This window comes from Amphibalanus amphitrite, unplaced genomic scaffold (genome assembly GCF_019059575.1).
Source record: "Amphibalanus amphitrite isolate SeventyFive unplaced genomic scaffold, NRLGWU_Aamphi_draft 000226F_arrow, whole genome shotgun sequence".
NCBI classification, from domain to species: domain Eukaryota; kingdom Metazoa; phylum Arthropoda; class Thecostraca; order Balanomorpha; family Balanidae; genus Amphibalanus; species Amphibalanus amphitrite.
In genome coordinates this window covers 691991-713664 of record NW_024881721.1, presented here as the reverse complement: position 1 = coordinate 713664, position 21674 = coordinate 691991, and the positions used below count along the sequence as shown (strand labels likewise).

The 21674-nt window shown below is 48.0% G+C and overlaps 3 protein-coding genes across 5 annotated transcripts; all 3 read right to left on the bottom strand.

The window, feature by feature from the left end:
* Window positions 1–4369: 4369 nt before the first annotated feature.
* Window positions 4370–6766, bottom strand: LOC122385668 (basic proline-rich protein-like). The gene is made up of 4 exons (XM_043374104.1): window positions 6763–6766; window positions 6149–6314; window positions 5788–5879; window positions 4370–4857 (listed from the first exon to the last, which is right to left on the bottom strand). Exons 1-4 carry the CDS (start codon window positions 6764–6766, stop codon window positions 4370–4372), a joined length of 750 nt encoding a protein of 249 aa, XP_043230039.1.
* A 2934-nt stretch (window positions 6767–9700) lies between these two features.
* On the bottom strand, window positions 9701–13721 carry LOC122385671 (kielin/chordin-like protein). The gene is made up of 3 exons (XM_043374111.1): window positions 13607–13721; window positions 12569–12721; window positions 9701–11464 (listed from the first exon to the last, which is right to left on the bottom strand). The coding sequence occupies exons 1-3, from the start codon at window positions 13656–13658 to the stop codon at window positions 10383–10385; spliced, it is 1287 nt and encodes a 428-aa protein (XP_043230046.1). The 5' UTR covers window positions 13659–13721; the 3' UTR covers window positions 9701–10382.
* Window positions 13722–16304: 2583 nt separating this feature from the next.
* Window positions 16305–21273, bottom strand: LOC122385652. 3 transcript variants are annotated; one of them, XR_006257242.1, is made up of 5 exons: window positions 20771–21236; window positions 20227–20376; window positions 19593–19697; window positions 18120–18289; window positions 16305–17241 (listed from the first exon to the last, which is right to left on the bottom strand). XR_006257242.1 is itself a non-coding variant. In XM_043374069.1 (3 exons), exons 1-3 carry the CDS (start codon window positions 20354–20356, stop codon window positions 17120–17122), a joined length of 357 nt encoding a protein of 118 aa, XP_043230004.1. In that variant the 5' UTR covers window positions 20357–20376; the 3' UTR covers window positions 16305–17119. The 3 variants fall into 3 exon arrangements, 1 of the variants encoding a protein (XP_043230004.1); XR_006257243.1 differs by lacking the exon at window positions 18120–18289 and having other exon boundaries at window positions 20771–21273; XM_043374069.1 differs by lacking the exons at window positions 18120–18289; window positions 20771–21236.
* Window positions 21274–21674: the final 401 nt, after the last annotated feature.

The following is a 21674-nucleotide window of genomic DNA, read 5'->3' as shown; positions in this document are numbered from 1 at the left end:
GCGCCGGGGCGCTCACCTGGAGCACATTGTGGAGCGTCCGTAAAACACACACTGTACTAAAACTATTCGTCGAGAAGACTTGAAACTTGGTGGATGTCTGCTACATAGGTGTGACCTAAAGTGGCCGAAGTTTGGTGATGATCTGAATAAAACTTCCGAAGTTATTCAAATTTTGGTGATGACCGCTTTTTTGTGTCACCCTGTACCACGTCACAATGGAGTCGAGCGAGCACCTACTGCTGAGTTGTGTGGTGGGTTCTATTCGCCCGGTCAGTAGTCCTATCAGGCGAGTCTTGCCTTTTGCACTTGTAGAAGCGTGATTAAATACACCGGTTTCTGTTCGAGATACTCGTGGTTCTGAACTTTGCTGTGTTTAGGTACTGGGTATTCTAAAATATACAGGCATCCAATGAGTGTTGCATTTTGAAGTGAGGGTAGAGAAGAAATAAATGCATTGGTATTTGCTGGAAGTGCGCCTACCAGTTACCTACAAATGAGTTATTTACTCATGCGGGGATACTTTACTACCCAAAATATAGTTTTGCGTAATACAACATCCACACAAAGGCGTGGGAATTTCGGTATCAATGCAAACAAGTTCAAGTTCATCCGGTAATAGCAGTTGTGCGACTCGAGTCTTACTATCTCAGTGACTTGTTTGCCGCTGCGAACAATGCGACTTATTTGCAAAGGAGCGGGCAGGTTGTGCGGGCCTAATCACGATAAAAACAGGGGACCCCTTCTTCCCAGACTCAAGGTGACCTAAAGCTTTACAAGTCGTTTCCGCAGTGTGTAAAAAGAAGACAGACGGGATATCTGCACTGTCTGCAACTGACAGCGGTGACGGCTGGGGAATGTTGTTGTCTCCAGGCACGGCGCGCGCTCTGTAGGTATGAGCTGCCTGGCCGGTGATCTTACTTCCACCCTGTTGGTGAAAACAAAGGGCGGTTTGTGTGAAAGCGAGGCAAACTAGGGAGCGACATAAATAAGGGAAATTTGACGCTCAGTCGGCGAGTAGCGTTGTGGTTACTGGTTACATCTGATTTGGGTGAAGTGAGGTTTACTTAGGGTTTTGGTTGACTGTTGAGCTTGACCGTTGCTCAAAGTCAGGTCAATGCCATTCAGCTCACGAAGCTCGTCGGAGGAGGGCGTACTGCATATCGGTCGAGTTGGCAGGATTTTCTGAGTCCATTGGTGGCTTCCCTAACTCGCTAGCTCAATTTGATCGATAGCTATTGATGGAAAACTCCGATGACCTTCGTAATATACTTTCATGAAATCACGTAAGGTCAACAATGCAATATGCAAGCATTGGATCTTGCAAGGAGTGTAGGGGAAGCGGGGGGAACACCGCCACTGTGGGAAACACCGCCACCCCATCTGGCGGCGAAAGTATGCAATGTGAAGTGTAAAAATCCGTTATTTCCTATTAACCGCACGAAGGTAAGCGTCTTCTGATTTGTGTTCCGGTGATTCAGTGTAATCGAAGCTTAATGTGGGCATTTAAAGAAAAATGGACATTCTCTTATAAAAATTCGATGAGTTGGGAGCACTTTTGAATGTCTTTAAGAAGAGACTCATTTTGATTTACTTGATTACATCGAAAAATAATTGATCGGCTTTGTCCAGTAAGATAAGTTTGCCTGAACCGTGTAGTACATTCTTGCCGCTGGCGATTTTTGCTTGTGATCACTTATTGGGGAACACCGCCACCCCGTGGCGGTGTTACCCCGATTGAGGTTGCGGTGTTTCCTGTTCGTAGCGTGATAAGTGATGAAACTGCCAAAGAGACGCTTTTTTATGTTCGTAGATGTTCCTAAGTCGGGAATAAGCAGCTTATTTGATTTTTTACTTTATATTTTTCATGCATCCCGACCAAGCACTTACCAGCTGTATAAAACTGGCAAAAAGCTGATGAACCTATACCTATTTAGGTGTCCATTACCGATTATTTGCAAAAATTACCACTTACCGACAGGAAACTCATCGCACGCGATCTCTGAACAATTAAAAGCTTTCTTAGGAATGGGTTGGGTTAACATCAATACCGGTGGCGGGGTTACCCACACAATTTGTACCTAGGCGGCAAATATGCAAGGTATTTTTAAAAGTCGTGATACATGAAAACCTTTTAGGAGCATGCAAAATAAGTACCTAAAACACGTGAGAAAATGTTTAAATATTGTAACCAAGACAATAACTACCAAGAGACTTCACACATATTCTCTCATTTTGGCGAAAAGCTTAGGGGGGCGGTGTTACCCCGCTTCCCCTATAAGATCACGGCGTAAGGTGAATTAAGATCGTTTCCGGTGCTTGAACAGTTTCCATAGTTCTTCCATCGACTTATAATGGTGAAGACATTGAGGTCATGTGAGTGGTCTGACTTCAGGTGACCTGTGCAAAAAAATCCGAGATAAAAATGTTGTGAAACCTCGAAAGGTTGCTTAGTCTTGTTCCATGTATGACGTCATATGTCGCTTAATGCGGCGGGATAACTATATATCATACGTTACATTTATTCTTGTAGCAGAAGTACAAAAGTAGAAAAGGTAAAGATCCGTTTAGGGATATCTCTATTGTGAGAAATATACGTTTATGAAAATGGCGGGATCGGACCATTGTTATTAGTCGCATTTGGTCATTACCGAGACATGCCGAGACTATGCATTCGAGCTTCATCATTTGATGATTAGTCGCCGTTTTCGGCGATGTCTTGTTTCGTTAACAACAACCAAAGAAAAGAAAATGAAAGTGTATTAGTCGGTTGGCTGGACGTCGGGACCTGTTTAGCAACTCCTCTTTCCATCCTGCTTCCTTTGGCTCTCTCTCTCTCTCTCTCTCTCTCTCTCTCTCTCTCTCTCTTTCTCTCTCTCTTCTCTTGCTCTTTCTGTCCTCTTCATGTCTTCTAACCCGCGCCGGGTGTCTGAACTCCCCGTCTAACTCGGCTCGTGGCCCACGTGAGGACACAAAGTAAGCGGCATTCAAAAGAACGTTAAAGATTATGGCGAAAACGCTAGTAATTTTTTAGGCCAGTTCAAAGCCAGGTCAGGTCACCAGAGGGCAGAGGTCATCATAGGAAACGTGTTGCATATTTCAACATTTTTCGAAACACCGGCGCAAAACTCGGGAAGCAAAAAGAGCTATACAGTGCCGCGGAAAAGCGCATTCGATAGCCCTTTTAATCTTTCTGGAATGTGTACCAAAATTTGACCTCAGGTCAACGGTTTAGCCTCCAGAGGAAAAAAAAACACTAGAAAATGGCGGTTTTTACGAAAAATGTTTTTCTTCGACATCTTTGGACTCAAGAGAGTTACGTTATTTGCTTTTGCCAGCATCGTGTCCCTCTCGTCGAGAGGCGCCAAATGAACTGTAATTTACCTCAGGTAATTTGGAAAATTTGACCTCAGGTCAACCTCATGACCTGACCGAAAAAGGTTATGTGACATACCAGTCGATCCGTATCGCCGGCCTGAAAACATTGGTGTTTTCATTGCTCTAAGATGTTTTTGCCGAAAGTTATTGCCTAAAAACTGCTTGGAATCTTTCGTGGCCTGAGATAACCTCAGGAATATAAGGAAGGGTCACGGGTGCAATTTTTCGGTTCAGCGTGTCAATTTTACCTCTAACCCAATGTTTGAGTGTTTAGAATGACGTTTGACCAAAAGAAGATCCTTTGATTTTTCTCCCAATGGCTTAAATTGGAGAATGCGCAGAATTGATCTGACCGTAGGTCACCGATATCAAAGTTAGAGAATATTTTATAGATACTGTTACTCTTATCAATGGCTGAAAGTTTCAAGGCGATCGTTCATTCGGTGAAGCTATGACGAGGATTCTAACTTTTTGTGAGGTGAGGCCACTTTAAGTGACCTGGTGGTCTGACCTTTTAGTACCTGAGTCTGAAATTTTCAAACGTGTGGAAAAGATGCATGGACAGGTGTATCAAAAACGGCGGCCGTTTTTTCGATATCTGCGAAAAAATACAAGTGGTGCCGGAACACCCTTCAACCCTTCTCGGCTTGGCGCGGGTTAATCGTATGATGCTCATTCGTTGATAAGAGATGATCCAAAGCGAAGGATATTCTTCAAGATATGTATTTCTAGACAAATAACCCAGAACCATTGTACATACGCTGTTCTATCACCACCAACATGTTTATTCTGAAAATCATTCGATTCCTTCACAATCGACGCGTGTCTATTCTAGATATCCAAGAAGAAATATCTACCTAGAATGATAATGCCCATCATATCACGGACGAGACACTACACACAGTCGTTCAGTGTCGCGCTGATCGTTCTTATCAATGGAAAGTCGGTCTGGTATGGATGTAAACAGTATACCGACGACGGCGGGTCGTTCCATTTATCCGTTATAGCCCGTGGGGGTACGGATGGGTGTGCAGCTGCACCTCTGGCACCCGTTGGCGTCCGGCACCAGGTTGCAGCCGGGCCGGCGCGGACACTGCGGTGGCGGCGGACAGGCCGGACCGATTCCACCGCCGCAGGGGCCGCACCGGGGACAGCCGCCGCCCGGGCCGGACGGAATGACACAGGCAGGGGGACAGCCGAGCGGCGGGCACTGGGGTGGCGGCGGCGGCGGCTGCGGCTCGGCACCGCACGCGCAGCTCAGGCAGCCGTCACCGGTGACTAGGCTGTTGCAGAAGGCCGGACACAGGTAGCTCGGCGGGTAGCAGCGGTCGGACGGTCCCGGAGGAACCGGCGGCCCCACTCCCCCCGGCCTCTGAGGCGTGGCCCCGCACGTGCACTGGATGCAGCCCCTGTTATCCTGTCGCTTTCCGCAGTCGGCAGGACACCTGTAGTCGGACGGGTACCACGGCGCGGTACATTGAGCTGGAACTGGAGTGAGAACTGTCAGTCACAAGAACAGACACTGTCACAGGAGAGGCAGCTGATGAAACTTCACATGATGCGGGAGTGACTGGCTTGGAAGTTGGAGTGATAAAACCACTTGGCGAAAGTGTCTCTTTTCTGTATGATTGAGTGAAGGATCAATGGTGTGGGTGGACTCGTGTTTGAGTCGCTTGAATGATACCTTTCTATGCGGTAATGCAGTCTTCTCCGGATATTGGGAGTCTGGGACGTGTTAGTCTCTTATCTCTTATTGCAGTCTGTCTATATGTATCTAGGCAAACAAGTCAACGATGAAAGCGCAGTACAATGACTGGTGGGTACTGGGTTATATAAAGATAAACATTTCAAGGTTGTGCGTATTAAAATAAAGGAAAAAGAAGATTATGTGACAGCGTCGAGACTTGCAACATGTCGTTTACATGCGTACATACCCGGCGGCCCCACTGGTCCCGGCCTCTGAGGTGTCGCTCCGCACGTGCACTGGATGCAGCCCCTGTTGTCCTGTCGCTTTCCGCAGTCGGCAGGACACCTGTAGTCGGACGGGTACCACGGCGCGGTACACGGAGCTGGAGCTGAAAAAAACACAGACCGGTTATCTTTGGAACCTTGCTTGTGGTAATCCTGGGGATGCCACCACCATCGTTCATACACGTTCTGATAAAATGCAAAAACAAATATTCTATGAAATGCCGCTGAAATGGAGGATGGTCGATTATTATTAAATAACAGAACTTAAAATGATTTCACAGTTGAAAAAATGAAAGGGACGTATCTGGAAAGGAATGTATCTAGGTGAAAGGAATATTGTACTGCTGACTGCTGAGAAGCTAAAGTGTCGTTGTTGACACTTGCTTTCCTCAGTCCAACTCTTCAGGTGATTGCTAATTATCATTGCTCTCATTTATTTACCTGGCGGTCCGATTGGCTTTTGGGGCGTGGCTCCGCAGGTGCACTGAATGCAGCCCTTGTTGTCCCGTCTTTCCCCGCAGTCGGCGGGACATCTGTAGTCGGAGGGGTACCACGGCCGACGGCACTCGCCTGAATGGGCCAGCGCTGTGTCATTTACATTTTACACCGTTCAATCTTCGTTCAGCGTATTAATCGTTTGCTGCATGACGGATCATAAGCTGGACAATTTTTCACGGAGTCCGCTTACCTATACATCACATTTTGCGTTTGGAATCTTAATATCTGACTATATTTTGCCTGTACCTAATAAAGATAATAATTTAACCTTAATACGATAATAACATTGCAATGATCAAATTACAGAATAATTGTGTTGGCGGCGTAGTTGCGCGTGTATGTGTACGTACGAGGCGGTTTGATTGGCTCAGCTCCACAGGTGCATTGGATACAGCCCCTGCTGTCCTCTCGCACCCCGCAGTCCGGGGGGCACCTGTAGTTGGACGGGTACCACGGACGCCGACACCGCCCTGAAAGGAAGGCCATAGATACACAGAGAGGTTACGGTGGCCCTGGGCAGCGACAAAGTGGACTTGAAATGTGCAAATTGCTTATTTGTCTCGATGCTTGCTGTCTTTTTAGGTGGAGTTTATGTTTATGGACGAGGAAACTAAGCGTTATTAGTCACAGAAGTGAAATCGATATGCCTACCTACGTTTTCTAATGGAAACCAGAATCGTGTAGATGCACCAGAAACTTAATGTCATTATAATGCATTGTTTGATTCTTCTTTATCGGATAAAATTTTGTGTGCCATTTGTTAGCTTTCATGTTTGTTGAGCTGAAAATGGTTGATGACCATCGTCCGATTTCGTTGTCGAGCAGTCCTGTCTTTCTTGGTACAAGTAGTGATCATTACTTGAGGAAGAACGAGCGTCATTTGTGTCACGGTTAGGTACTACCTAGTACCTAACTTACCCATTCCGTGATTATAAAACAAACTAATCATCTAATCATCTTCCTAATCACCTTCTTATTCTCATGAATTGGTGCTATCGGTAGACGTTATCAGTGGTCGGTAATTTGCCGATTGAAGTATTTCGTTTTATAAATCATCCGGACATCTGTCGCAAGGCAGACTATTTATATATCAGCAACCGTATGTATTGTCACAATGGTCCAATACAAAATGAATTGGCTGAAATAAAAGCCATCTTTCTGTCTATCAAACTATCCTTACTCGCTAGCATTCAACCCAACAGAACATTAGTTTTCTTTCTCGTTCGAAGTCGGGACTACCTTCTAATTAGTAAGTTTCTTTCGCACAAATGCCCGTTACACCCGGTGATACAGCCATGGATGAGACAATTATCTCATTCATGATACAGCCTAATAAATAGTTAATGTCCCTAACGTTGTCACTTTGAGGAAATGATATTGATACGACTTGTGATCACGGTTAATGCCTCATCACCACGGCACCGCCTTTTTCTTCCATGTCTTCCTCCAACTGGTCACGGTGTTGGCCTCAGTTCTAAACGTATATTCACGTGGGCTTCCTCGTCAGTAGCTGGTCTTGGCACTTGGCTGTGTCACTGCTGACACAGGCAGCGTTATAGTGGCCGCTGTCGAAAGCTATAGCCTTCAGTAGCCCGTGGAGATGCCGGTGACGGGCCCGATGTCGCAGCTGCACCTCTGGCACCCGCTGGCGTCCGGCACCAGGCTGCAGCCGGGCCGGCGGGGACACTGCGGGGGCGGCGGACAGGCCGGACCGATTCCACCGCCGCTCTCTCCCGAACAGGGGCCACATTCAGGACAACCAGTGGCCCCGATGATCCTCGGACATTGGGCCGAACATCTAACCTCCGGGCAGGAGGGACTGATGTTGGCACCTCCATTGTTGCACGGGCCACATTCAGGACAGCCGTTGGCTCCGATGATCCTTGGACATTGGGCCGAGCATCTAACCTCCGGGCAGGAGGGACTGATGTTTGCACCTCCATTGTTACACGGGCCACATTCAGGACAGCCGGTCGCTCCGATGATCCTGGGACATTGAGCTGAACATTTGATTTCCGGGCAGGAGGGTCTGATATTTGCACCTCCATTGTTGCAGGGGCCACATTCAGGACAGCCGGTCGCTCCGATGATTCTCGGACATTGGGCCGAGCATGTGATCTCCGGACAGGAGGGACTGATGTTGGCACCTCCATTGTTGCAGGGCCCACACTCGGGGCATCCTCTTGGTCCGGTGGGCCGCAGGCAGCTCTCAGGACAGTCGTATACGGGAAAGCACGCCGGTCCAATTCCCTCGTCTGAAACGAGCGAGACGGTTACCGCTTGGGGCGGCAGTCGGTGGGACCAGTCAGCACCGGGATACGCTCATGCTTACTGATGTGAGTTGTCACCAATCGCTCTCAACTGTCACCAATGTCAGGTGACAGGTGGCGATGACAGGCGAAGAAGGAACTCCTCTATGACGCTAGTGTTGTGTGTCTACATGTGTTACACCTCGGGACGGGCTGGTAGGAGAGTGGGCGTGACCGCAGATATAGCCAATCGACCCTGACCAGCCGGCTCGGGCCCTCCCCCCTCCCCTTCCCACACTGAACCACCTGTCGTCACAGACAGTCTCGGTCTAACCGACCGAGGGCAGAGTGCCGTGACTCGGCAGTTCGGAGCCGATGACGGGAGGTCACGTATATAGTCGCGTGTTGTTCTTACCGGACTCGGACAGCCCATTAATAACAAAACGGTGGACAAAAAGTAACGCAGTTACTTTGGGTAAATGATACCTATTACTCAACGTGTTAAACTTTTAAGCAAAACGGTCGGACAACAAATGCCAAATATCTTATTTTCGTGATTTAGGCTAATAAGTTAATGGGTATGGCGCACGTTATGTAGCAATTTTGGGCACTGAAATGAAATCAATCAGCGACAATAGTGCTGTATCACGTTAATGATACCTACCGGCTACCAGCCATTGCGAATGGCGACTCTTTCAACGGACGCAAACGAAAATCATTCACGACAGGCTCTCGTGTCTCCGTATCCACCCGATCGTAACTGCACGACATCCTGTGATAGGACACGGAAATAACACTCAGACAAACAACCCAACTGAAGGCATCGCATGTCCGCGGTCCCTTCAACCTTCACACGACGTCGGAGGAAGGTCGTTCTGCATAGGGAGCCAGAGGGCACTGAGAGCCACACGGCAGAGTACCGGGCGGGTCTGCTGCGCCCGGAGCAGGTCGATGTGCCTACACATCGACCGGAGCAGGTCGATGTGTAGGCCGTAGTAGGACCGGTGACCTATTTCAGCAGCTGCTGCCGCTGCTCCCCGGAACGTACCGCCGCGGGCACCCCGGCTGGCTGGGTGACCTTGGTTCAGAGCACGGTCCCCATGGAACTGACGCGGCCCTGGCCCGCCCCCGGCTAACAGTTGCGTAAGGCGCCGCGGCCGGACATAGCCCGTAGTCTGCCCCTTCCCTGCACCAAGCGGTGATTCAGAGGTTCTAGGCTTTTGACGGCCAAACCGTTTATATGATTCGTAATTGTAGTCTGTGGTCCAGCTATCTGACACGTGAAATGGATGGGTGACAGAGGCGGATCCAGCTCAGAGGTTTGGGGGGGGGGGGGCAAACCATAAAAATTTATCGATTCTTTCCATGCATCGTCCATAGGCGTAATGTTAAAATCATGCCGTTTGGGGGGGGGGGGGGGCAAATGCCCATTTTGCCACCCACCCCCCCTGGATCCGCCACTGATGGGTGACTCGGTTAGAAGTTATCTGTTGGGTGACCGACCACGGTGGGTAGCTTTGTAGGCTGCGAGACGTTCTGTTGGTTATGGTTCCCTTGTCACTTCGAGGTAATGGAGCTTACCGTGGATCCTAAACACTCAACAGGGATATATTGCAGTGTTAAATGTATTTTTACACAGAAATAAGATAAAGTTTCTAACCAGTCACACTCACACGTCAAAATAAATAGAATAAATAATCGCGAGAGACGCAAAGTCACGCATATCTGACTTTCTACTCTTTGAAATTACAGTCATACGCCTGAGTTCTCTCCGCTAAACATGTCTCCAATCAACTGTCTTGAATAAGTGAAATCGCGACCAATTTGCAAGCACCTTTTTCAAAGCTACGACAGGAAACCGATTCGATACTTGATGAGAGATGTGCTTATCATAGCAATGTGAGACTTTCCGACGACGCACCAGGAAGATATTCGAGAAATAGCCGTGCTAACTAAATACGAATCGCTGGGCTTCCCTGATTGAAAACGATTTTACATTCCCGGACGAAATATACGAGCGAAACCCTAAGAGCGTGCATAACACAGGCAAACAGTATTTACAACAGAGCGTTTTTGTTAGTAGACAAGAGCATTTGTACATACAAGGCGAAGGGGTGAGAATGATGCACAGTGCACACGCTGCCGTACTCGCGCGTATCTTCATCGATCTGGTGGTCAGTTCTATGTTGTTTCTTCTTCCAATCTGTCATTGACCGAATGAGTACTCAGCTCGGTACGAGGCGTCTACCGGCCGCCGAAGAGCTGACCCAGCTATCTCGGTATGATCGTCTACCGGCCGCCGAAGAGCTGTCCCAGCTGACCGAGCTGTCCAAGGGGACCCAGCTGACCGAAACCGCCGCTGCTGCTGCCGCCGCCGCTGCCGCCCTGACCCGGGCACAGGCGACGCGTGCAGGCGAACCTGCCGTTGATGCAGTTGCACCTGTTACAGTCCTGCTGGAAAGATTCTCCGGCCTGGCAGAAACCTCCATTTACCTGTTCGCTGCCGCCACCTCCAGGACAAAGACGGAACGTGCAAGCGAACCTGCCGTTGATGCAGTTGCAGGTGTTGCAATCTTGCTGGAAGGACTCCCCGGCTCTGCACTGGCCTCCGTTGACTTGCTCGCTTCCACCGTTTCCGGGACAAGCACGGAAGGTGCAGGCGAACCTGCCGTTGATGCAGTTGCAAGTGTTGCAATCTTGCTGGAATGATTCTCCGGCTCTGCACTGGCCTCCGTTGACTTGTTCGCTTCCACCGTTTCCGGGACAAGCACGGAAGGTGCAGGCGAATCGACCGTTGATGCAGTTGCAAGTGTTGCAATCTTGCTGGAAGGACTCCCCGGCTCTGCACTGGCCTCCGTTGACCAGCTGGCTTTCCCCGCAGGCGCGGCGCGTGCAGGCGAACCTGCCGTTGCGGCAGCTGCAGGTGTTGCAGTCCTGCTGGAAAGATTCGCCTGGTTGACAGAAGCCTCCGTTCACCTGCTGACTGCCGCCACCTCCGGGACAAGCGCGGAACGTGCAGGCGAACCTGCCGTTGACGCAGTTACAGGTGTTGCAGTCCTGACGGAAGGACTCGCCGGCGCGACAAAAGCCCCCGTTGACCTGCTGGCTGCCGCCGTTGCCTCCGCTGCCGAGGCAGAAGCGGTCGGTGCACTCGAAGTGGCCGTCGCGACAGGTACAGGTGTTGCACTGCTGCTGCACCTGCTGGCCCTCGCGGCAGCGCTCCTCCTTCGGACGGTCCTCGCAGTCCAGCTCGGTGCAGGCGATGTTGCCGTTGATGCAGGTGCACGTGTTGCAGCCCTTCTGGAACCGCTGGCCGGGGAAGCACTGGGCCGGGCCGCGGGTCGGCTCGGGGACCGCCGTCGGGCTGGTGCCTGTAACCACCCCGACCAGGAGGCGGTTCAGAATCTGGCAGGGTCGGGGTGAGCCCAGACAGTGACGTATCCAGCTTTATATAAATGCCACGAGATCGATTGACGGCTGGTAAAGAAAGTTTTCACTAGAAGCGCCTTTGTTTGACTATTTGTTGCTTACGAAATTAGTTGCAGGTAATCAATATGTTTTTTTCTTTTAGTCGAACACAATGAAAGTGGCGAGAGAGCTACCTGGATACGTCACTGTCGTTTACACGTCATGCGCACGAACTACTAGCACATAAAAACCAGGAAGGAGCAGACGGCAATGCATATTTACAGCCTCATCAGAGAAGAGTGAAAGCTTCAACTTGAGGGGTCTCTGCAGACGAGAGATATATGTGCAATGGTGGGCAGCTCATACGACTCGAGTAATCTCTTGAAGAGGATGGCTCGACGTTGCAACTTGAAAGTACGTGAATAGCAAGGGAAACAATAGCAAACTGTACAACACAAATATATACATACAGTACCTACATATTTACATGGAAGGCAATGTTAATCATGCGATTACAACCGTACCAGAGCGCTATGCATTTAAGAAGTGCAAAGAAAAGTTTCTGATTGCTGAATTATTGCTGATCTTTGCATGCATCAGCCACAACCAAAGCTGAGTATATAACCGCAACAACCATGCACCTCAGTAAGTAGTGCTACATGCATAAGGAGAAGCAGCATCCACCAAACAAGCCAGAGTATGGAGGGCCATATGAAATAGATTCGAGCAATCCAGCCAGTTTATTGTCACCTGATGCGAATCCTTCATCCCGATACCACAGGCTGCCAACGGAGAGAGATCTGCAGATCCAATCAACCAGTCTGTAGGTACGAGCTTTAATTATGTTCTCGGAGAGCATTCATGCCAATCAGCGTACCGCGCCGCTAGTATTCATGCAAGCCTCGCCAAACGGATATAACGCGACGAAGACGGGACGGACTCCGAGCCAGCGCTCTCCAGTTGCCGAAGATCCAGTCGGACGGACGGACGCAGGTGTTGGTCGCTGCTCGCTAATATAGATAGATTGGAGCACATGCTGCGCCCGAGGCGCTGTTATTGTTATTTACCGGCCGCGCTGGGTGGGAGGTAGAGGCCGTTATTGCCCTGCGCCCCGACCTCTGCCGGGGGCTGACCCTGACCTTGCGTCTGACCCTGACCGCCCAGCTGACCGATGAACCCTCCGGCCAGGTTCTGCAGGAGACCGCCGATACCGCCGCCCCCTGTCGAGGACGCAGTCACCAACGGCACAGACAATAGTGTCGAGGATGTAGTCACCAACGGACTAGACACATAGCTCAACGGCAGACACACATTGTCAACAAATATCATGTTTTGGGTAACAAATATATATGCCGAAATGACATGCTCGTAGGTCCTTATGCGCTCAGGTTCAACCCAAACGATGCCTAGGCTCACCACTCAAAGGTTAGCTTATAAGCTTGACCGGAGATTAAAGAATAACTTTGTATGTAGGTATATAGTTAAAACAAAGCAAAACCACTTATATTATTTTTATTATCAAGCCATGGATGAGATCTCTACTATCTCATCCAAGATCGAACGATGTTTATAAAGTGTGTCATTAAACGCATTCACGCAATGGAAGCCTTACGACACCATACATTTGCGTGAACCCACTGTAATTCCCACATTAAAAGGTGCATTTTTAGCGGTCATTGTGACATCGTCTATTTCTATCCGTAACATAAATATTTATTTTAAAGTTGGTAATGGAAAAAGAGAATGAAAAACATTAAAAATGTTTCTGATGAACAGGCTGCAAAAACACTGCTTTTGTTGGTATAAGTTGTCGGCAGTAAATATGTGACAGATCCCATTTACCAATTGTGAATATCGGGCGGTTGCATTGTTGTCAGTCATATTTAGCGTAGTTCCTTCCAAATAACTACAAAATATAGAGTGACATGAAATTATACGAACGCTCTATGGTTTTGATGCTTAAATAGAAAAGGTTACCATTTGAGTTGGGAGATATCACTATAGATAACTGAGTTTATGTTATGCCTATTAATCTATTCAGTATTTGACATCTTTCAACTTTCCACCTATAACTGTTCGCTGAGGCAGAGCGGCGGCGGACTTACTCTGTGCGGAGGCGATGGCCAGCAGGCCGGCCAGAACGAGCAGCACCCTCATGTTGACCGGATCTCGGGGAGAGAGAGCTGAAGGAGCGACCGATCTCAGCGACGTCGGAGCCACGTCTGCCGGGAGCCAGTCCCGCCGTCTCGCCGGCACCTCGGGCTCGGGGGGGGGGGGGGTCGCTCTCTCCCCACTTCACCCACCCCGGACCCATCCCCAGTGTTGTGCAATGACTGAGGCTTGTCACCGTCACCGAGGTCAACGCTAAACACCTCCGAGAAGGGTGTGTCCTGGGAACACTGAAGGAGAAGGGGAGATAGAAATGGAAGAAAACAAAACAACGACAATTGGAAAAGCAAGAATGAGAAAAACGAAACAGTAAGAAATAGACAGATGACTATGAGAGTGAAAGGAAAAAGAGCTGAGAAGAGAGAGGGGAAGGGACTTGGGAGAGAGGTAGAGAAAGAGAGGGAGGGAGGGAGAGGGAGGGAGAGACGGCCTCGAGGCCATGAAGTGACGCAGCCGGTATCAACTGGTGGCGTATCCCGCTGGCACCAGCTGACTGATATGGGGCCTTCATGGCGGCTCAACGAAGCTAATGGGTAATCGGGCATGGGCTCCAGCACACGGCTATACGTATAGGCAATTGACTGACTGTTACGATATTTAAATTGAGTGACGAGTGCTGTGTAATGGGTTTTATAGGCGATACAATAAACCATACTATGAGCTGTTGAACGGTGAACGTGTGAACTTTCAGCGTTGAACGCGTGGCCACGGATGGCTACACAGCTAATGATACTTATTGCACGTAATAATAGTCTAAACTCTAACGACACCATTACACCATCAACATCGACATAACGACAACCACATATCATTGTCGTTAGACTTTATACCTATTCTGTTCCTATTGTAATCGCATTACAGTTTAGAAGTCAAATAGAAATGAGCGCTCATCAGTAAAACGGTCAGGGAAGACTACCGTTCGAAACTCTGGTCAACAATGTGCCTTGGATGCAATTAGATGCTGATTCACAGAATTTGACATAACTAGACCTGCGTGCTTAGATGCATTTTTGATTGGCGTAATTCATCAAGGTGCAAAAAGCCGAATGGTTACGGATTAAATAGGCCGGATTTTCTACAAGGATTATAGGAAAATGATTATTATTAACTTTTCAGGATTATCAGGAATTCCTCACGCATTCTGAATTGGGGCAAGCGGATCTGAACATGAGAGGCTATATTCAATCTCAAATCTGACTCACTCTTGCTTTAGGGTACGGCTGGTTGACCGCTGCAGATGATACAGTTATTGTCGCTGCTTTGTTTCGTCATGTCCTGTTTTTTTTTTTTTTACAACTTACCTGCCAATCCACGTTTTATGGCGCGCTTTACCTACCACAATACCTACCTACTCAGTGCTTCTGTCGTTTTCCACCAATACCCGGTTCATGCTCGTAACCTACCTGTATCGGTCATTGTTTTGCTTTGTTGAGAAAGGTCTTTTTGTTCCATTGGCACTACCACAGTGCTGTGGATCGAATGGAGGGATGAATACGGACCGGACCTCGGGCCGACTTGACCACCGACTGGTGCGCCGCACCGCGCCCGCGTACAAAATAAAAGTGATGTTCATATCTTTTCATCAGACTAAGTTCATCAGACATCATTAATAAAGCACTTAACAATCATGGGTTCGAAGACTGTCTGTGAAAACAGAAAGAGGCCGTAACGTATCAGCGCGATAAATACAGGTAACGCTTGAAACGATTGGTGACTGCAATAATCCATAGAAAGCTAGCTTCCCTCATCTGCTCGGGATGCGGATATGTTCCTGGCCATAGCTACAGTCTCCACATCCGCGGAGTCGTGGTCGCCTGAAAGGCGGACTGTGCCGCAGGACACCCGGGCATACGGCACAGCGTATTTTCAGCTGTTCGGTACTCGCTGTTCGCCTCGAGGGCAGGGACAAGGGAGATGCCTGAGGAAGTTTTGTAACGTCTCGGTCTACGGATCAGGCATTGCAACATGGGTTAGAACACCTTTATAGGAAAGAGGTGTCCTAAACCGCACAACAGTGCATAAGGAATCAAAATCCAAAAAGAGTTTGGAATTTGCAAAAAAAAAAAACTGGGGTATATGCCCGGGGACCCCCAGCGCCCGAGCCCGCCTTTCTGGATCTGCTGATCCGCCATGTCGACGTCAGACGCGATGAGAAAGAGGCGCGATAAGGAAGACAGTGTAGCTTGTGTCAGGGCTATGTGAACCATTCTGAATTATTGATATATCTTTATTTTTTAGGGAACCCGCTTTATGGACTGGATAGCCTCTACGTTAATCAGTGCGGCGGTTTCCTATCGGATTTGTAATGTCTTATGGGATACTATGGCTTAAGGCTGCTTTTGGCCCAAATTCCTTTCCCGCGTATAGCTGTTAGAAATAATATGAATTATGATTTCCACATTTTTCTGCCCCTTTGACCGTCGCGTTTTCGTCCATTTTACGAGAGTGACTGATTCCCGTAACGAGCGAAATGTTGGTTTTGCACGTAAACATAGGTAGCTCAACTTTGTTCACCAGGAATTAGGGTGTCACTTCGTCACTATGCATTGTCTTCGTTTCTTTTTTCATTTTACGATGTTCATATACATTCTACGAGAATACGATTATCATGACATTCATTTCCAAATACAGGTGTTTTTCAATGTAGCGGAATGTATTTACAAAGACAAGCGGATGAACACATGCCCCGAATAGGAGCAATATCGCCGTCAATCCCAGCTTACAATACGATAGAAAAATACGCATATCGCATGCGAGATGAATAACGCGACTGTCCCTTCAAACAGGTGCATCTAAAACGTCTAATCTTCATTACATATCAGTATGAGTAGTACTAAGCTAGACGTCAGTGCGTCCCGATTAGGTACAGCATCTCACGAAAACACCGCAGCTTTGATAAGTACAACCTTCAGCGATGCTTGTGAGCAGCATATGCGGACGGATACGTGTGCAAAAAGCGGCGGAATGTACACTGAGATTCGTTATCTGGACGGACAGTTGCTCTGCAGCTGTGGACGGAAGACTGGTCGGCGCGCTTCAAACAACAACGCTCGTTCACAACAGCATGCCCATCATTTGAAAACGAGACAAAAACGTCGAGCCTTCAAATTACAACAAGTTGGCTGCCTCTAAACGAGGTACAAAATTGAAAATGAAATAAAAAGGCTTCCAACACCGCCTCAATGATGCGTAAAGATAAAATGAACTACGATACCGGTAAATAGATGACTTTTCTTCAAGTGCAAGTATAGCAAAAATGCCAGATCAGAACTTTTTCAGGGAGATTCATATAAAAACGATACAACATTCACAGATCACTTCCTGTGAACCACGGTACACGTAACTGAAAATCAAATGCTCACCATAGAACAAACACGATTACGAGCGCCTCTGGTGGCGCTGCCGGCAGCTGAAGTTGTTCACATTGCCACTGGGTAGCGCTGTATCAATTACAGATCCACTTCTGCTGCCTGCTGCGGCGGCATCATGCGACTGTGTTTCTTTCTTGTGATCCTGACCTCGTTGATGACCAGTACGCAGAGCACGAGCTGCAGGAACGCCGCGAGGACGGCTGAAACATGCGTCGTGTGCTGAATAGACGAATTGAAGCATCTCGCACACAATGGGACACATCTCACAGGGGACAGACTGACGAGGGAATGGCTAAAATCACTGACATTTATTCGGTGTCTGATCAACCATCTAGCCGAGAGGGGCTCGTTCAGACTTCTCTAAATATAGAGAAGTCTGTAGAAAAGTCTGTGGCTATATAGAGAAGTCTGTGACTCATCGTGAGGGAAAATAGCACAGTGGGCGAAACGGGGGCCGAGCATCTTCCCTCTGAAACTCAGATCCGGAAACAGGGAAATGGAATCGGATAGCAGAGACAGAAGAATGAATAAAAATGGCCGCGAAGAAGAAGGGAGAGAGTGAGAGTCAGCTGGTGTCTGGTCAGTGAGTGATTAAGTGCGAATGAGTAAATGAGAAAGTGCGTGAGTGAGGGGGAACGAGAGAATAAGTACGTGAGTGCCTAGACGAGCGAGGGGGTCAGTGCCAGAGGGTGAGTGAATGAATTAACGACAAAGTAAGCGAGTGAATAAGTGAGTGAGTGAGTGAGTGGGTGAGTAAGCATGTGAATGAGTAGGTATGTGACTCAGTGAGTAAAAGATTCAAAACTGATTCCATGTGCGTACGTGAACGTGAATACTGAATAGTAGCATAAGAGATATCGTGGGACATCTCTTATGTTTACCTGAGGACCAAATTGGTTATGAAGCCAAAGCAAGAAGCATGTTACATTGTTAGCAATAGCGAAACACAATTAGCAAACAGCCCATATTAATCATGCACATTGTCATTTACACACAGTGGTAATGGGTTACAGAATACCTTTGTCGCCTTGGCAGCAGCATCATTAGTAAGCAAGCCCCTCGCCTGTTAGCCTCTCACCGTGCCAGCACATGGTTAGCCTCTGCCGTGGCGGCCGGAACGCCACTATATCTCTGTATCCTTGACTTTCGGTCGGGTGGAGCCGCGACCCTTCAGTTTACGCTGCTTGATGCGGGCATCGACCAGGAATAGTGCCATGTCGCACAGGGCCAGGAAGCTGGCCAGTACACCTGGCGGGCAGCCGACGCGTCAGCTGAGCAGCTGACCCAGCGACCCGATCGGCGCGGGTTCGACCCCCAGAACCAAAACCATGTTATACTCGATTATAATACATTGTCTGCCACATGCCAACGTTAATGGTCCACATGCGCATCTGAAAAGCGATAGGGTTACTGGATGCTAATCAGTACAAATCAGCTGGGTCGTGTCCTTTATGATATAAGCCTAAACGATGTATGGAAGACAGCAGCGTCATGTTATCTACAATGCTGCGATGCATTAAGGTGAGGATCATTGAGAGATACCTATTCTTGCCCTGTTAGTACAATATGCAAGATGCTGGATTTTATGCAGTCGAAGATGAAGACAAAAAATGACACCGGTTATATGTAACTAGTTAGGCGACGCTATGGGTATTGTGTACGGTAATTAACTGGCGAGGTAAATTATGCGGCTATTCCGCGAAAAGCGTCAAAACCTTTTATCATTTACTAGACTTACAAATTAATAGTTTTTAAGCTCTCTTTCAAATCATTCAACCCGTACTGGAAACAATCATCTCGAATAAAACTCTTCAGTCTTTACACACCTCGCACCGTCTAAAATATCTACGTCAACAATTTATAGTATAGTTTTCATTTGCGCTAGTTTGTTAAATTTACGCCGGTTTCAGCGCCGACGGCCACCAGCGACCTGTTCGCAACGACGGAATGCGAGCAGTGATAACACCGCCCACATTTGATGACGTCACGTGACGTCACACGGCAGCCAACGACCGACCCAACCGACGATGCTGCCTCCGTCGGCCTGCCCTGCCAGCCAGTTGCTTCGCTCATGCACTCTCTCCCACAGAGTTCCTACGGATACTATGTCACTGGCGGCGCAATCAGGCTTTTAGAGGGAATGTGAATAACCGCTGAACAAGGGAGCAATCAAGCGAATCAAACTAATGTCGCAGAGTTTCGCATTTACTTGGATTTAGCGAAAATTGAGCAGAGTTCTGAGCGTAACTTACAAAAGGTAGGTTCGAATCCCACTAAAAAAGCAACCTCCCAGGACCAAGGAAAGCTGCTGCTGGAAGTGCTGACACTAACCACTTTTCAAAACGTTGATATCAGCGCTAAGAAAACATTTACGTCCGATATAGGATATCACGTAAGAGTTACACAGCTGACTGGATCTACCGACCCTGATGTATCTACATACACCAGGGGAGAGGACTGAGGACATGCAGTGGAGTGGAGTCATTCTCCGTTCCCGATACCTAAACAGTACGGGGGCCGGGCCGTCGGGCCAGCGGCACCTGCCACCTACCTAGACCGTAGCTCCAGGACAGATAGTTGTGCTGTTTGTCGGCGGTCCACTCGTAGCTGCGACCGTTGGCGCCGAATATGATCACAGACAACGTGCCGCAAATGCCTGTAATGGAACACGCCCGATATCAGTGCGAGCCGGCCAATTCGTGTCAGCTCATCCAGCCAATCAATTGTCTATGTCTTGAATATGAAGTTGCTGGTTTATGAAATTTGCCCGCGTTCACAGTCTCCCAGACGACGAAGATTCTACGCCGTCCGGCCAATCCCGTTCGAGGTCGGGGGGAGGGGGGGGGGGGCTGGGCCGCGGTTATCGAACTCTTTTGGCCGGACGACGTAGAATCTTCGTCGTCCGGGAGACTGCGAACACGGGGTTGATTAAAATCTTTGTAAGTCATATGTTCCAGTGTGTCCAGGCTATGTCGAGGCTATGACAACTAACATATGTAGATAGGAAGCCAATCAAAAGTAGAGCCTATGTTACTTAGATACTGACAATCTCAACTATGGCTGGTGAAATGTTATCAATATGTGATCATAATTCAAGAAATATGTGTTGGCATGTTCTGTCAGAGAAATTGGTTGGTATGTTCTGATTCAAGATTCAAGAACTTGGTATCTGACAGAGAGCTCACCAGACAGTCCCATCAGAGTGGCGATCACTCTCAGGAAGCACGTTTCACGGTCCTCGTCGATACAAAACATCAGCATCAGAACCAGAACTCCGCTTGTTGCCGTGCACATGAAAGTCAGGGTGTAGAACATCTGCACAGCTATGAAGAATGCTGAAAAGACACAAAAAGTGAATACAGTTTGACAAATATGTAATTTGTAGATGTGCATGTGGCATTCAAAAAAATCATACCCAAAATACTTGAGAATTATAATCAGTTGAGCAGGAGCAGGCTTGAAGAACAGCCATGAACCAAGTTTACTGAGGAGGTAGGCATCTTAGGTGTTTATCTGATTAATTGAAGTCACGTTGTAGAATTTATGCAATAGCAAACCACTCAGCAAGTCAAACATGCTTTGAAAAATCAATACATTTCCATCATTAGGTATACAATCAATTTGGGAAGGTACCTACCTACCTATACTTTCTGTAATACATGTCATGAAAAGGTTTATGTGCAAATAGATGCACAGTCTAATGCTAATGAAAATAAACCTCATACTTACGAGGTGTTAAGTGGCTTCGAATCTCAGCATAGCCTGTTGTGTAGGTATCAAACAGCCAGCGACAGCCACTGAAGAACAGACGCTGCGTGGGATCGTTTGGGCCAGTAAGGCTCCTGAAGCAATGAACCCACAATCCCATTTTCTCCAACTTTGCGCCATAGAAACGGTCGTCACTGGCGAGCCAATTCTGAGTTGAAAAAGCAAGTACTACAAGAATTAATGTGAGAGAAAACAAGCCTATTGCCCACTTTCCAGCAAGGCTTCGATTCTTGATCATATTTGCTTAGCTCAGGTACAACTCAAACAATAATGATTTTCCTCCTTAAAAATATCAAACGAAGGATATATTGGGCTAGAAACACTGATATTAAATTGCGTCGGATAGTTGTAATCTAAACGCAAGTAATATTCTCTCAAAATTATATGGCCTTGCTCAAAATCACAACGGCAGACTGTGCCGCACAGGCCCATGTCGTCCCCTATCTCCCTGTGTGTCCAAGTGCACAGATGACGTCACACGAAGGGGCGGAGTCGGGGGCGGAGCCTAGCGCAACGGCCGCCATATTTGAATTTGTTTTATAAGAATGTTATCTATATTTTCAGTGGCGGATCTACGTTGGGGCAAAATGGGCAATTGCCCCCCCTAAACGGAAAACCTCTGGGCAAACATATCTTTTTGCCCCCCCCTAAAAAAACTACAACTTGAATACTAAAAATATGGTGTTTGAAAAGAAAATGTGAAATAAATGGAGGATTAGAAGGTTGTCATATTCGTGATATTAACCCTCGCCCGCACATGCCATTTTCCCATCCTAGAACGCACATGGGGGGGGGGGGTTGCCACCCCCCCGCGCCATTTCGTTCCTGTTGGAGATAGAGCTTAGCAGTAAAGACCAAAAAGATT

Coding starts and splice junctions, on each gene's coding strand:
- LOC122385668 (XM_043374104.1), bottom strand. Junction 5,880..6,148: donor GCCGCCAACACAATTATTCT/GTAATTTGATCA, acceptor CTCCGACTACAG/ATGTCCCGCCGACTGCGGGG. Junction 4,858..5,787: donor AAAGCCAATCGGACCGCCAG/GTAAATAAATGA, acceptor CTCCAGTTCCAG/CTCAATGTACCGCGCCGTGG.
- LOC122385671 (XM_043374111.1), bottom strand. CDS start 13,658: ATGAGGGTGCTGCTCGTTCTGGCCGGCCTGCTGGCCATCGCCTCCGCA. Junction 12,722..13,606: donor GGCCATCGCCTCCGCACAGA/GTAAGTCCGCCG, acceptor CGTCCTCGACAG/GGGGCGGCGGTATCGGCGGT. Junction 11,465..12,568: donor CCTCCCACCCAGCGCGGCCG/GTAAATAACAAT, acceptor GGGTGGTTACAG/GCACCAGCCCGACGGCGGTC.
- LOC122385652 (XM_043374069.1), bottom strand. CDS start 20,356: ATGTTCTACACCCTGACTTTCATGTGCACGGCAACAAGCGGAGTTCTG. Junction 19,698..20,226: donor CACTCTGATGGGACTGTCTG/GTGAGCTCTCTG, acceptor GTTCCATTACAG/GCATTTGCGGCACGTTGTCT. Junction 17,242..19,592: donor GTCCTGGAGCTACGGTCTAG/GTAGGTGGCAGG, acceptor CGCATGTTTCAG/CCGTCCTCGCGGCGTTCCTG.